Source organism: Xyrauchen texanus, chromosome 22 (genome assembly GCF_025860055.1).
Source record: "Xyrauchen texanus isolate HMW12.3.18 chromosome 22, RBS_HiC_50CHRs, whole genome shotgun sequence".
NCBI lineage: Eukaryota > Metazoa > Chordata > Actinopteri > Cypriniformes > Catostomidae > Xyrauchen > Xyrauchen texanus.
In genome coordinates this window covers 13521040-13537058 of record NC_068297.1, presented here as the reverse complement: position 1 = coordinate 13537058, position 16019 = coordinate 13521040, and the positions used below count along the sequence as shown (strand labels likewise).

The window sequence follows — 16019 nt, the reverse complement described above, 5'->3', positions numbered from 1 at the left end:
TAGCCCATCAGACTATGTACTCTCCTGTTAACTCATGTTATTCATTTATTTAGTAGAAAGATATCCAATCAAACAGTTAGTATGAGGTGAAACCTTTTAAAAGTGGTTTAAAGACTCCTTGTGTTAGATGATTATTTACTCAGGGTAAACGCTAATGTTAAATCTGGAAATACTGAGTGTAGAATTGTATAAACAGTGTTTCTGTAATGTTTTTGTTAGTTAGGGTACTACAGTATATGCGTGGTGTGTATAAGAGAAAGAGAGAGAGACAGAGAGAGATGCCTGTTTTGAGTATGTCAGTATATGTGATCATAATGTTCTACATAAGAGTAGTGAATGTTTTAGTAACCCTAACCCCTAACCCTAACCCACCTAACCCTAATCCATCCTAACCCTAACCCTTACCCTTACCCTAACCTATCCCTAACCCTAAACCTTACCTTAACCCTAACCTAACCCTAACCCTAACCTAACCTAACCTAACCTAACCTAACCTAATCTAACCTAACCCTAACCTAACCTTAACCCTAACACTAACCCCTAACCCTAATCCAAACCTAACCTAACCTAACCCAACCTAACTTAACCTAACCTAACCTAACCTAACCTAACCTAACCTAACCTAACCTAACCTAACCTAACCTAACCCTACCCTAACCCTAACACTAACCAAACCTTACACTAACCCTAACACTAACCTAACCCTAACCCTAAATTTACCCTAACCCTAACCCTCACCCTAACCCTAAACCTAACCCTAAAACTTACCCTAACCTATCCCTAACCCATCCTAACCCTAACCCTAACCCTTACCCTTACCCTAAACCTAACCCTAAACCTTACCTTACCTTAACCCTAACCTAACCCTAACCCTAACCTAACCTAACCATAACTAATGCTAACCCTATCCTAACCTTAACCCTAACACTAACCCCTAACCCTAACCCTAATCCAAACCTAACCTAACCTAACCCAACCTAACCTAACCTAACCTAACCTAACCTAACCCTACCCTAACCCTAACCCTAACCCTAACCAAACCTTACACTACCCCTAACCCTAACACTAACCTAACCCTAACCCTAACTTTACCCTAACCCTAAACCTCACCCTAACCCTAACCCTAAAACTTACCCTAACCTATCCCTAACCCTAAACCTTACCTTAACCCTAACCTAACCCTAACCATAACCTAACCTTACCTCACCTAACCATAACTAACGCTAATCCTAACCTAACCTTAACCCTAACACTAAACCCTAACCCTAAACTTATCTAACCCTAACTAACACTACCCCTAGCTTAACCCTAACCCTAACCCCTACACCTAACCCTAACCCTAACCTACTCTAACCCTAATCCTAACCCTAACTAACCCTACCCCTAACCTAACCCTAACCCCTACACCTAACCCTAACCCTAACCTAACCTAACCTAACCCTAACCCTAACCCTAATGTTTTTGTTAGTTAGGGTACTACAGTATATAAGTGGTGTGTATTAGAAAAAGAGAGAGAGAAAGAGAGAGATGCCTGTTTTGAGTATGTCAGTATATGTGAACATAATGTTCTACATCTGAGCAGTGAATGTGTAAGTAACCCTAACCTAACCCTAACCATAACCCTAACCTAACCCTAACCCTAACCTTACCTAACCCTAACTAACCCTACCCCTAACCATAACCCTAACCCTTGTGGGGGGATAGATAGGGATAATATATCAAATTTAAAACAAATATATTTATATATATATATATATGTATAGGGGGAGTGACCGGTATTGAATAAAAAACAACTTTTTTTATATGTGTGGTTGTGTCCTTTAATTTAATAAATTTGGATATGGGTTGATTTTGATTGATTTTGAGCACTTATATGAAGAATAGCACTTATGGGGCTCGATACCATTAACTTTTATTTTCTTTATAAAATCCTTTTGAACTTGATTGTGAGCACTGATTAGAACTTGGTTTTTTAAATGTATAGCACTTAAGAGGTTTTTATTTGACAGCTGCAATCTCTCTGGTTTTAGTTCTGTATATTTATTTACTTTAATAAATATATTTATGAAATATATAATATATCTATATCTATATTATTTATACATATGGGGTGTTGGCACCTATTAATCTTAACCCTATTGTCATAAAATGACTTGACAAGAATATAAAACCCCTGCTATACAAGATTAATATCCATGTCTCTATTAATAGATCTATCCAATACTATAATTAGAGGGTGACTTTGAAACCAAATCCCAATCTTAAACTGGCCTTAACCCCTCTGGTCCTCAATATGGACCCGTACTTTTGCTCTAGCTACAACTGAATTGGGCCTCAAAGCTGACCCTAATCCTAGCTCTAAACCTAATCTTACTGGGCCCTAATGCTGTCCCAAAATCTAGTTCGAACTCTAACCTTATTAGACCCTAATGCTGACTTAAATTTTAGCCCTAACCCTAACTTTACTGGGCCCTAATGCTGTCTCTAATCTCAGCTCCTATCCTAGCCTTACTGGGTCTTAATGCTGTCCCAAAACCTAGCTCTAACCTTATTGGACCCTAACCCTAACCCTAACCCTAACCCTAACCCTAACCCTACTGGGTGGATCCTAACCCTAACCTAATTGGAAGATGGGAGGGTGGTGAAACCTGGGATGGTGGCAGAGTGGATCCCTAAGTGGGCTATGCCATCAGTGGTGAAGGTTGAACTGAAGAACCACCAAGGGCGTACACGTGAGGTGGACAGGCCACGGGGATGAACTGATTACTGCACCGGACCAGGTGAATCCCCTAACCAGGAGGGAGGGGGTGAAGGGATTCAAAAGGGTAACATGAAGATATTTGGAGGGGAGAATGGGTTAATAGGAGAGGGATTCCAGTATGCATGTCTCCAATGTTGGTTTTTTAAAAAAATAGGAGAAATTTTAAAAAAAGTAATACATAACCTTCAAGAGTGGGGTATTAAGAGGAGGTGTCTCTCTCTCTTTCTCTCTCTCTCTCTCTCTCTCTCTCTCACTGGGTACATTGTTTATGGAGAAAGAAAACAATACAAAATAAACCAGAATCGTGAGCCAGTATTACCTAAAGGAAGAAAATAATATTATATTCTTTTCCTGGCACAAAAAAATTAAAACCATTTTTCCTGCACCTAACCCTAACCCTAACCTACCCTAACCCAAACCCTAAACCTAACCCAACCCTAACATAACCCTAACTAACCCAAACCCTAACCTAACGCTAACCTAACCCTAACCATAACCTTAACCCTAACCTAACCCTATCCCTAACCCTAATGTTTTTGTTAGTTAGGGGACTACAGTATATAAGTGGTGTGTATTAGAAAAAGAGAGAGCGACAGAGAGAGATGCCTGATTTGAATATGTCAGTATATGTGAACATAATGTTCTACATCAGAGCAGTGAATGTGTAAGTAACCCTAACCCAACCTAACCCTAACCTTACCTAACCCTAACTAACCCTAACCCTAACCCTAAAATTACCTAACCCTAACTAACCATACCCCTAACCTAACCCTAACCCCTACACCTAACCCTAACCCTAATCTAACCCTTACCCTAACCCTAACCCATGGTTTAAAGATTCCTTGTGTTGGATGATTATTTACTCAGGGTAAAAGCTAATGTACAATCTGGAAATACTGAGTATAGAATTCTATAAACAGTGTTTTCTGTAATTTTTTTTTTAGTTAGGGTACTACAGTATATGCATGGTGTGTATAAGAGAAAGAGAGAGAGACATAGTGATATGCCTATTTTGAGTATGTCAGTATATGTGATAATTATATTCTACATCAGAGCAATGAAGCCCTGCGATGGACTGGCGACCTGTCCGGGTGTCCCCCGCCTTTCGCCCAATGTTAGCTGGGATAGGCTCCTAACCCCTGCGACCCTGTACACAGGATAAGCGGTTGATGATGGATGGATGGATGGATCAGAGCAATGAATGTGTAAGTAACCCTAACACTAACCGTAACCCTAACCTAACCTAACCCTAACCCTAACCTAACCCTAACCTAACCCTTACCCTATACCTAACCCTAACCTATCCTAAACCAATCCTAACCTAACCCTAACCCAACCCTAACTAACCTTAACCCTATCCTAACCCTAACCCCTACACCTAACTCTAACCCTAACCTTAATCCTAACCTAACCCAAACCCTAATCTAACCTAACCCTAAACCTGACCTAAGCCTAATCCTAACCCTAACCTAACACTAACCCTAACCAAACCCTAACCCTAACCTTAACCTTAACCCTAACCTAACCCTAACACTAACCTTACCTAACCCTAACTAACCCTAACCCTAACCTAACCCTAACCCCTACACCTAACCCTATCCCTATCCCTATTCCTAACCCTAACCCTAATAAGTAGTAAGTGATATCAGCTCTCTGGATGCTGATGGAATCCGAGTAAGGCAGAGAGACTATCAGTATTCCAGAACAGGAAGATGGGTCCCCTGCTTCCTGTCACATGTTCTCCTATCCTGCTGTGCAGGGAAACAACACAAACACTTCTGAGCTTTCTGTAGTGGAGTGCCAGAAGAGATGGGAGTATGCCAATAGCATATTCAAATCAGATTTGGCAACTGAGGTAATTAAATTCAAAGTATCAAAGTAAAACATTTTTTATAAAATTGAATAACCATTATTTTGCTTTTCTCTGAATTTTTAAACTCACTCTATCTGGCTCTATCACCTTCTATTTACTCATTAAGTCAAAGTTAATCGTTCAAATATGTTATGATTTTTATTTTATTTTATCTAAATTACATAAAATTAATCTGAGCTCAAATGTGGGGAATGTGTATTTCTTGGCTATTTTTTATACTATCTGCATAATCCTCCCACTGAATTTGAATCAAAATGTTGTGTTGATAGCACTTGATTTAGCCCTTTCATCATGATTTACCATACTGTATATAAAACATTTCCATAACTAGGCCAACATACTTTAATACTGTAAAGTAAACAAATTTTAAAGACTAAAATTAAGCTTTCTAGATTAGGTATCTGCAGCCCTCAATACAAAGGCATACAGAGGAGTCTACTTGAATATGTTTCTCTTGTTTCTGTTGCATTTTTCTAGTTGAATAATTCTTTTTAGAGCAGCATCTTATATATATATATATATATATATATATATATATATATATATATATATATATATATATATATATATTTAAGATGCTGCTCTAAAAATAATTATTCAATATATATATATATATATATATATATATATATATATATATATATATATATATATATATATATATTTATATAATTTATTTCACATCAAAATGTTGATTGTTTAAATTTTTTTTTAAATAAATAAATAAATAACTACACTGTAAAATGTACAAATGCCATGGTTAAAAAAAGGAAAGAAAACGTTATTTCATTACATTAAAGGAATATTACGGGTTCGATACAAGTTCAGTTCAATCAACAGTATTTGTGGCAAAATGTTGATTACCGCACACAAAACCAAACCAAAATCAACGTTACAGTGAGGCAATTACATTAATGGATTGTGGACAATATTTGGGTGGTGTATGTGAAATGTATAATTTTAGCACTGACATTAATTCTTCTGTTAAAATGAATGTATTATTTGAGCTTTAAAGTGGTTTAAATTATAATTTCTACCATATTTTTAGGGTTTGTTGACATTACATTGTCATGGCAACAAAGTTGTAAAATTGCCTGTAACTTTACACAGAAAAGGTTAGTGAGCGATTTAATCACACTAAAATAATTTCACATATTGTGGATACACTTTTAAAATAGTGGGTATTTTAGCATTAAAAATTGCCCCCCATTAGTTTCCATTGTAAGTTACAGAAGCCCTGAACCGCAAGGTGAAAAAAAAAAAACATTTGTGTCTCAGTTTGTTCCTGAGCCTATGTCTTACATTTTTTTCTCTCTTCAAAAATAAAAGTTTTCTCTCTTCAAAATTTTTTTTTTGTCTTAAATTTTTTTTTCTTCACTCTTCAAAAAACAAAACAAAAAAACTTGCGGTTCAGGGCTTCCGTAGTAAGTGCCTCACTAGAACCCAGATTTTTTTTTTTTTTTTTTTTTTAAGAAAATTAGGGGCAAGTCAAAATTAAGTTTTGAGGTAATAAATATTTGGCCACAAATGCTGTGGATTGAGCTTAACTTATTAAACCTGGAATATTCCTTTAACATACAGTATACAGGAAAAAAAAATGATAATATTTAAAAGGACAATACATACAATTTTACAGTAAAATATTGTAAAATATTTGTATAATTTTTTTTTATGTAAAAGTATGATTTTACCATAAAATTAATGGTAAAAAATATATTATGTTTAACATGAGAATCAATGTTGTAAAAATTATGATATAAAAACAAAACAAAATAATAATAGAGCATCAGAACTTCCTGCTGAGACATATCACATTTCATTATATTTTCAAGTTATTTTATTTATCATGTTTACACAGGGTACATTGGGCATTGAAATGCTTGGGACAAGGCTCAGATCACAGAAACAAAGGCAGTGCAGGACAATTTAACATTTAGGCAAACAGCACAGACATAGAAGTAAATACAGGGAATGCAGATGCAGGGAGGTATTCGTAAAAAGACAGTACTGTGTCAGGAGCAGTGTTGGGTGTAATGCATTACAAAGTAAAATAATTACTGTAATTAAATCACTTTTTATTGAAAAAGTAAAGTAAGGGATTACTCTTAACTTTTCAGTAATTTAATTAGAGTTATGTCTGATGTAATTGTGTTAAATACTGTATAGATTATAGAACAATTCTATATAAAACAATAGTGAATTTAAAATTGATATTTAACATCTAATGTTAAAATGTATGTTTTCGAATTGAATGCAGCCCCCTTAAATTCTTTGGCCAGTTCATGAATAATTTATTTGATTTTATATTATTTATTTGAAAGAATTAAAATAACAATTTCATGTCTATCCTTATTTTTTCATCTGGTCGAGGTTGATAAGTGTTTTAGAAAGTAATTAGTAATAAGTATTCCAATTAATTTTCAGACAGAGCAATTAGTATATTAATCTAATTACACTATAGAAGATGTAATTAGTAGTTAGTAATTAATTACTTTTGTAGAGTAACTTACCCAACACTAGTCAGGAGTAGGGGTGGGGGGTTCTTACCCATGTAAATAATGCACACGCACCCGTCTGTCCACATGATCTGAAAGAAAATGTTATTCATCAGACCAGGTCAACTTCTTCCACTGCTCCATGGTCCAGTTCTGATGCTCACGTGCCCATTGTAGGCGCTTTCGGAGGTCAACAGAGGTCAGCATGGGCACTCTGACCGGTCTGTGGCGACGCAGCCCCATATGCAGCAAGCTGCGATGCACTGTGTGTTCTGAAACCTTTCTATCATGGTCAGCAATACGTTTTTCAGCAATTTGTGCTACAGTAGCTCTTCTGTGGGTTCATACCAGATGGTCTAGCCTTCGATTACCACGTGCATCAGTGAGCATTGAGCGCCCATGTCACGGTCACTGGTTGTCCTACCCTGGACCACTTTTGGTAGGTACTAACCACTGCATTCCGGGAACACCCACAAGACCTGCCATTTTGGAGATGCTCTGACCCAGTTGTCTAGCCATTACAATCTGGCCCATGACAAAGTCACTCAGATCCTTACGCTTGCTAATTTTTCCTGCTTCCAACACATGAAATTCAAGAATTGAATGTTCACTTGCTGCCTAATATATCCAAACCCTTGACAGGTGCCATTGTAATGAGATATAAATGTTATTCACTTCACCTGTCAGGTGTATGTATTTGTATAGCTCTGAGCTTTATCCCACTGTTCTCAGGCAAACTAGCTTCACTAGCTTCTTATTCACTTTGTTAACTCCATCAAATCTAATTAAATGGGGCCAAATATAAAGAATGTTCTATAATTTAGAACATTCTTGTCTGTTGTAATTATCACTGTTCGCTGACTAATCCAATTTGGCACATGTGCAGTACTTATCATGGCTACTCATATCTGTTGTGTAGCACTTAGGCAAAATGGCATGGGCTACAACATTTTCTTGGCACGTCTGGGTGTGTCTGTGTCTCCACTGATCCTGCTATTGGATGATATATGGAGCCATATCTCTCAAGTCATCCTGTCTTCTATTGCACTCTGTGCTGCTCTTGTGGCTTATCAGCTACCCGAGACATGAGGCAGGTGTCTACCTGAGACTATAGAAGGGATATCAAGGGAATCAGGTAACTATGCATCTTAGGATCTCCTAAATGTCTGAGTTTAATGGTGAGTTTCCAGATCCAGTTTAATCTGGGAAAAAACCCCTGTTTCTCCATGACAGGCCTATTTTAGTCATCTTAAGCATTAGTAGGATTTTGCTCAGGGCCCAATATTCTCAGAAACGGCCCTGGTCGCATGAAAGTCAAACACAGCACTCAGTGTTTCAGACTTACAATGACTTGTTAGGGGCGTACACCCTACAGCTGTCGCAGAAACACAAACAGATGCACACATGAACAGAATTCATGTTTTATATTCTACATAAATAATATTATTTTAGAAATATGTAACACAAATAATGCTTAAAAGTAATTAACTTAATTGAAAGTCAGTAACAGTAAACTGATTACTAGAATTGATGTGATACACTACGTTTTGACTAAAAAGTAATTAGATTACAGTAACTAACAGTGTAATCAGATTATAACCAACATTGTTGAGGAATGTCCCCAAATATACAAACTATAGCAAAATACATAACAATTTACATAACTTATGTAAATAAGTAACACGCATAAACCGAGACTTTGGCCATTTTTTTTTATGGCCAAAGTACAAACTGCATCTGCAACCTTTGAAATGTTATAAAAACTCACTACACAAGCTAAGAGTTTTGTATGTAGACACATAAAAGAAAATCTGTACATCAAAAAGAATGAAGTTTGAAGATCTACTTACAGAGATCAATGGCTTTGGCAGATTCCAGATGATGATTATCTGCATAAATTTTATAGGACGATTCACAATTCCGTGTCACTTTTTGTTAAGCAACTTTATTGCTGCCATCCCATCTCATCACTGTGACATCAGCCCTCTGGATACTGCTGGAATCTTTTGGAATCTGAGTCAGGAACAGAGACTGACTGTCAGTATTCCAGCACAGGAAGACGAGACCCCTGCTTCATGTCTCATGTTCTCCCAACCTCAGTTTCACCTGTTGACAAACTCCACCAATACAAAAGAACTTCCTGTGGTCCAATGTCAGAATGGATGGGAGTATGACAACAGCACATTTATCAGCACTCTGGCAACACAGGTGAGTGTTAGTTTAAGTAGGGTGCAGTACCTTCTAAGATAGATTTAGAAGGTACTGCACCCTACTGCATTTGAAAAACATTTATTTGTAAACCATTAAATATGACTGTTTTTAAAACGTTTTTCAAATGTTACATTGCAGTTGTGGGGATGTAAAAATGTCTACTGTTTTCTTAACATGAGTAGAGCATTACTCAACGATTAGCATAACGTTCTTGAATATGGGAAATCTTCCTGATAACAAAATTTGTCAACTTCAACAAGTTTTCACTTTTTTCCAAATTTTTTTAAGAAATCATTATCATAAGATAACTTTTATCAAAAACGAATAACATTATAAGGCTGTTGTGATAAAATTATTGTAATTATATTTGAAATAACATTTTGTAACCTTTACAAATCATTTGCCAAAGTTGTTGGAATGTTCCCTTTTAGGTTAGATATTAGTTAAGCTGTTGACCATTTCTTGCTGGTGCTGTCCTCCAAAGTTACTGTTTGTCCCATCCGGACACATCACTATTCATTTCACTCTGTTCTCTAACAAACATTTCTCTTTAAAATCCACATCATGCTTTGCAAAAGCTGTTTTCCAACTCTCTCTTTTTCAAAGTGGGATCTGGTATGTGATAGTAGAGGGCTGAATAAAGTTGTGGCCACCATCTTCTTCGTTGGAGTGATGTTTGGAGCAGTTTTTTTTGGAGGCCTGAGTGACAGGTGATGTTTCAGTTTAAAATAGAAACAAAATTACACATTACAAAAATTGACACAAGATGTAGCATAACCAGGGACTAAAAACTAAATGTTTTTCATTTTGGTTCGTTCTGAGCAAAAACTGTATTTTTTTGTTCCGGTTCAGAAGTTCTACAGCCTCCTTTCCAAAAAGTTTCCATAAAAGAATGGTTAATAATGTTCGTTTAAAATGACAATACTCTGCAAGAAGGGGTGGGTGAAATACCAATTGCAGTGTTGCCAGATCTTGCAAAAGAAACAAGCAATGTGGTCTGGAAAAACAAGCTCATATTAAGCCACTTGCCTCACCAAAATAAGCAAATATAAATTAAATATTTTCCTGTGTGGTTGATGTATTGGCATAGAAATCATAACAAGCAGTTAATTAACAGTTTAAGTTTCATTTTATTTACAGATCTGCTTCTGAGTTAAAACCTGGCAGCATCAAATCTGTATTATTGCATCATATCTAACAACAATTCAGTGAAGACTTGGACACATCTGAGAAATGAATTTTTACTTCTAATAATGTTTTCCTTGTACCTGGATTAGCTGTGAATGTTCTGTATATGTAGTAAAATTATACATAGTTGCTAAAAAGGTCTTCAATCAGAGAATGCCATATCTACAATGTGGCATTAGGCAAATACGTTTGTGATGCAGCGGTTTCCTTCAGGATCAAATCACGTTTATTTTTTTCGAGCAACATGAATCCTTTGGCCTTAAGTTTCCTGAAAAAATGATTGGAAAAAAATTAACTGGTTATAACCGGTTAACAGCGTATAAAAATAACATTTGCAACAATAAAACCTCACTTTGTTTACGGGTTTTGGTTAAGTTCTGCTAAAATTTATTTAGTTTTCGGTTATCATTCCTTAAACAATTTTTAGTCCCTGAACATAAGATAAATGTAAACATGTATAATGAAAATTACTTAAATATGAACATACCTAAAAATGTATCACTGTGGCTCTGTTGAACATTCCTCTGTTTGTTTTGAGTGACCATCAAGCCAGACACAGCAACACTGGCTCAACCAATGAAGAGAGTTTGGGGCGGGGCAACCTGTTTGTTCAACCAATGGAAGATGTGATGAGTGGAATGTTTGAAAACACAGATTATTTTTGGTGATTCTGTTCCGCAGAAATTGCGCACTTCACAACATGTAGAGAAGGCAGTCGTGAAGACGAAATTTTCTGTGTAACTGAATATAACTCCTGTTTTCATGTAGATTTGGGCGTAAGCCTATGTTGCTGGTGTCATATGTATCAGGAATGGTTTTTGCAGTGGCCAGCAGTTTTTCCTCCTCCTTCATCATGTTTGCAGTGCTGAGATTCTTCACTGGATTCACCATCACTGGCATCATCATCGTCTCTACTGTACTCAGTGAGAAGCCCTCAATTGTTCCTGATTCAATCCATTTCTATTCTCAATCCCTCCTCCTCCTCGTCACAGTATAAAACAGTTTAATAGACTATTTGTGCTTCTATCTCCAGGTGTGGAGTGGGTGGACATTCAGCACAGGAGACTAGTGTGTGTGATTGACAGTCTGGCATGGGCTTGTGGCAGTACCTCATTGTCTCTGATTGCATTCAGTGTGAGAGACTGGAGATGGCTGACAGTGGCTGTCACTTCACCTTTACTTCTATCCACAATCCTCTGGTGGTAACAGAGCAAACAAATCCTGTCAAATTAAAAGATATATTTATCAAACAAAACAAATCAACAAATAAATGTGTGCAAATGTTCTCAAGGGTCCTCTTTATCACTCTTGCTGTATGTCAGCTTAGACTTTAGGAATGCATCACAGACCAAATGTTTGTTATAGGTGGGTTCCAGAGTCGGCTCGGTGGCTGATAGCCAATGGGAAGATGGAAAAAGCTCATTACTATCTTCATAAATGTGCTGTTATGAACTGCAGAGAGGAGGCCACCTCCAGCCTCACCAATGAGGTGAGTGAGACATATATTCTCACTTAAAAGAAGGGTTGACCGTTAGTCTTTTTTTCATCCTCTCTCAGTAGGCTACTTTCATCTTTCTCCTAGAATCTCTCTAGCATCATAGTTTCTGATGGAGAAAAGAAAAAGTATTCTTACCTGGATCTGGTCAGAACTCCTAAGATGAGAAGATTGGCTCTGCTCACAGGAACCATTTGGTGTGTAAACGAGCTGCCTAATGGGCATGGGCTAAATTTGACTTAACTGTCACTACATAAAAGAACATGGAATGCTTTATTGTATGGATATTACAAATAACCCATTCAAAATCAGATGACTTTTTGCATCTGACAGGTTTTGCGTTGCCACTATCACCTATGGAATAAGCCTCAACATCACTGGATTCGGACTAAATCTGTACCTCACTCAGTTTGTGTATGGGGCCATTGAGATTCCAGCTAAACTGAGCATCTATTACCTGCTGGATAAGATTGGCAGATGCAAAACTGAGGCTGGTGCTCTGCTATTGGCAGGAATCAGCCTCATGATTAACATATTCTTACCCAGAGGTGAGCCCATCTCATTTGACTTACAGTAAACAAAGCAATAATGGACAATTAATTTTTTTTTGTTGAAATAAATAAAAATAAAAGAGAGAAAAGGCTTAAGTAAATTTAGACACAGTAAAATGTGAAAAATTAAAATAAATAAATAAATAAATAAATATATATATATATATATATATATATATATATATATATATATATATATATATATATATATATATATATATAACACTTATGTTTGAAGGGACATTACAGAGAAGGGATAAGAAAGCACTTCACAATGAGGAAAACTGCCTGGACAAAATTGTATTGCCCAGATTAGCCACTAGAGGTTGCATTTCATTTCTTTATTCAGTAATGCACAGTGTTTGCTTAATATACTCTCCCTCTCTCTCTTATTCAGATCAATGGGTTGGTCGTACTGTGGTAGCAATTCTGGGTAAAGGTCTCTCTTCTGCTGCTTTTGCAACAATTATATTATACAGCTCTGAGCTTTATCCCACTGTCCTCAGGTCAGTGTCAACAAAATACTACTGTATTTCCTCAAATACAAATAAATAAATATTTAGATTAAATATTTATCAAGGACTGTTATGTAGTTATGAATCCTGATATCCAAGATTATTATATACAAATATTTTAATGTACATTATATTAAAATGTCACATTGGTGTGGGTCCTATAGGCAAAATGGGATGGGTTTTAACTCCTTCCTAGGCCGTCTGGGAGTGGCCGTGGCTCCTCTTATCCTGCTATTGGACAGTACCTGGGGTTACCTCTCTCAGGTCACCCTGTGTTCTGTTGCCCTACTTGCTGCTCTGGTGGCCTATCAGTTACCAGAGACACGAGGCAGGTATCTACCTGAGACTATAGAGGATATTGAGTGTACTGGGTAAGTCACAACCTCCAGTATAAGATTTTTTTTTTACAACAGCATCATTGGGCTCATTGCATTCAATCAGTGTGGGGGAGATTAGGAAAGGGATGGGTTTTGTTGTTGTTGTTGTTGTTTTTTGAGGCAGCTATAATAGTAAATGGTGTACAAATCACACATTTTATTTAGTATGATTCCATTTGTTATGATGAATATATCTACTTGAATAAATATATTTTGGGCTGAAATATCAGTAAAAAAAATTGACACATGGAAAGCAAAGTAGAAGTTGATGTGGTATGTTATTTAACTAGGTCCCATGTCTTTATAATGAATAGGAAAAATGTCATAAAACATCTTGAAACGCTGGAAGAAGCAGAGAGAATGACAACAAATAGAAAATGACAATGGTGGCCTGCTGAGAATTGTCAAAGACTGTGTGTGCATTCAACCCTTTTAAAATGAACCAAATGAATATTTTGCCCTGTTGTTCGATTGTTTAGTGTAAGCATTTTGTTTAGCTTTCAAATTAAGACAGTAATTCCAGAGTTCTTTTAAAATATTTTTATTAGTTACACAACTAAAGGATTTACCATTCTCTCCAGTGCCATGTAATGATTACAAAAAATATATCTAAATAAGATGCTAAATGGAGGTGTGTGTGAATGCAGATGGAAATTATGTGTGTATGAGGGAATGTTAAACAGAAAGAAAGAAAGAAAGAAAGAAAGAAAGAAAGAAAGAAAGAAAGAAAGAAAGAAAGAAAGAAAGAGACAGAAAGAGCCTATGTGTGAGTGTCTTTATGTATGTATGAGTGGGGATTGTTGTTTTGTATGAATATTTTCTTAGATGCCAGAGGCCATTTCTAATTCCCAATTAGAGCACATGTATATGCAGTTAAAGTTGCATTTGATCTGTGCTGTAAAATAAACCTATTCAGTTTACATTAATAATGTAAAATAAAATAAACATGTCTGTACCAAATAAAAAATAAAAAAAGAAGCTTTTTCCTTTTTGACTTAACGTTCACTTGGCATTTCATTCTCTGCATTTTCTTTCTCATAAATGTAACAGCCCACCTTTCCAGTGTTCACACCTTTTGGTCCAAAAAGGTACCCGTAGCAGGGCACATGGCAGTAAGGCCTGCCCTCGTGCTGCAGTAAACAAAAAATAGTATTAGGGAGACTGAATTACTTATTAAGTGATCATTATAGTAAATATTTCACAGTATTACATCTATTTATTTGTTCTAAGGACTCAGGAATTATTGCTTACATAACCTCAATTTAGGTTTCAGCCTCAGCTACCGTTTTAATTGTGTAATGTAAAAACTATTTAGAATTTTTTACAATTATAGAAATACAAAATGCATTTGAAACTAATTTTATATAAGAGATTTTTTATTTTTTATTTGCGTACCTCTGCATGGCCACCAGGAGTCAGTGTTTTCTTGCACCTCACACAGCGAAGGCAAGGTCTGTGCCAGTTGCGCCCCAATGACATCACCTTCTCAGCTGCAGCATTAGACCATGATATCATCAAATTACATGACAAATTGCATCATATCAGTAATGTTGATAGCGAAAGTGCTGATTTTTGGTTGTTAAGTATTACAAATTAAAAGATAATATATGTTACTTTTTATTTAAAATGGTTGCATTTGCAATGTAAAATAGTATGGAGGCCCAAACCTGCAAAAATAAAAAATAAATAAATGTAATAATAAGAAAATTAATAAAGGAATAAATGTCTTTGATAAAACAAATATAATTAGTTTTTAATGAAATCTAGTCCTGAATTTATTATTGTATGACTTTTTTCCTTTATTATTTTCTGTATTTATTTTTACTTTACTTTTATTCTTTTTAACTTTTATTTATTTATTAATTTATTTTGCCTTTTTTTTTTTTTTTTTATGTGGTCATTTATTTTTATATTTATTTATTCCCACATATATTTATTTCCATATTTATATATTCCCATATATTTATTTATTTATAAATGTATTTATTTTTACTTTTCTGTGTGCAACATGGAAATGAGGGAGGCAGTCCTTGCGTAGCTCCAGTATATCATTGGTTGAGAGCTCAATAGTTCTTATCGGAAGCAAATAAGATGGACGTCCCATCTTAGCGCCCTCAGGATCACACAGATTTTGAATATGCCTATGCAGGGAAGCATTTAGCAGAGTCTAACAATCCAGGATGTGCTTCCGACATTCATACCAGCATACAACTCTCCTAATACATCAATAAGCACCTCTAATCTAAATAAAACAGTGAATGAAGTCGATAACCACGCATCAAATGACTAAGTAGCGCAACTCTCTAGACACATATGAAGTCTCAGCTATAGTTTTTTTATTTATTTTTTATTTTATTGGAAAATTATGCAAACACATAATATAAGAATAATTCAATGAGACTTGAGCAATTATGTAAATTAACATTGGATGATAATATAATACAAGAAGTGGAGATAAGAGAAAACTAAAATAAATAAATAAATAAATAACACGATTATCCAAAATAGTACATCAATTAAATATACAGAGGCAATGAATTAACAAATTATGAT

General features: G+C 35.6%; 2 protein-coding genes across 2 annotated transcripts in view; one reads left to right on the top strand and one right to left on the bottom strand.

The window, feature by feature from the left end:
- Positions 1 to 8912: 8912 nt before the first annotated feature.
- On the top strand, positions 8913 to 13925 carry LOC127662257 (solute carrier family 22 member 7-like). The gene is made up of 10 exons (XM_052153384.1): positions 8913 to 9337; positions 9947 to 10050; positions 11297 to 11451; positions 11562 to 11730; positions 11894 to 12017; positions 12111 to 12220; positions 12357 to 12571; positions 12972 to 13080; positions 13254 to 13460; positions 13781 to 13925. The coding sequence occupies exons 1-10, from the start codon at positions 8957 to 8959 to the stop codon at positions 13845 to 13847; spliced, it is 1641 nt and encodes a 546-aa protein (XP_052009344.1). The 5' UTR covers positions 8913 to 8956; the 3' UTR covers positions 13848 to 13925.
- LOC127662258 (cysteine-rich protein 2-like) overlaps positions 13860 to 16019 on the bottom strand; it is a 27267-nt gene continuing 25107 nt past the window's right edge. Inside the window, exons 6-7 of the mRNA XM_052153386.1 lie at positions 14862 to 14956; positions 13860 to 14596 (exon numbers count right to left, since the gene is read on the bottom strand). Coding sequence (XP_052009346.1) covers positions 14462 to 14596; positions 14862 to 14956 — 230 coding nt within the window. The 3' untranslated portion in view covers positions 13860 to 14461. The remainder of the gene's footprint in view (positions 14597 to 14861; positions 14957 to 16019) is intronic.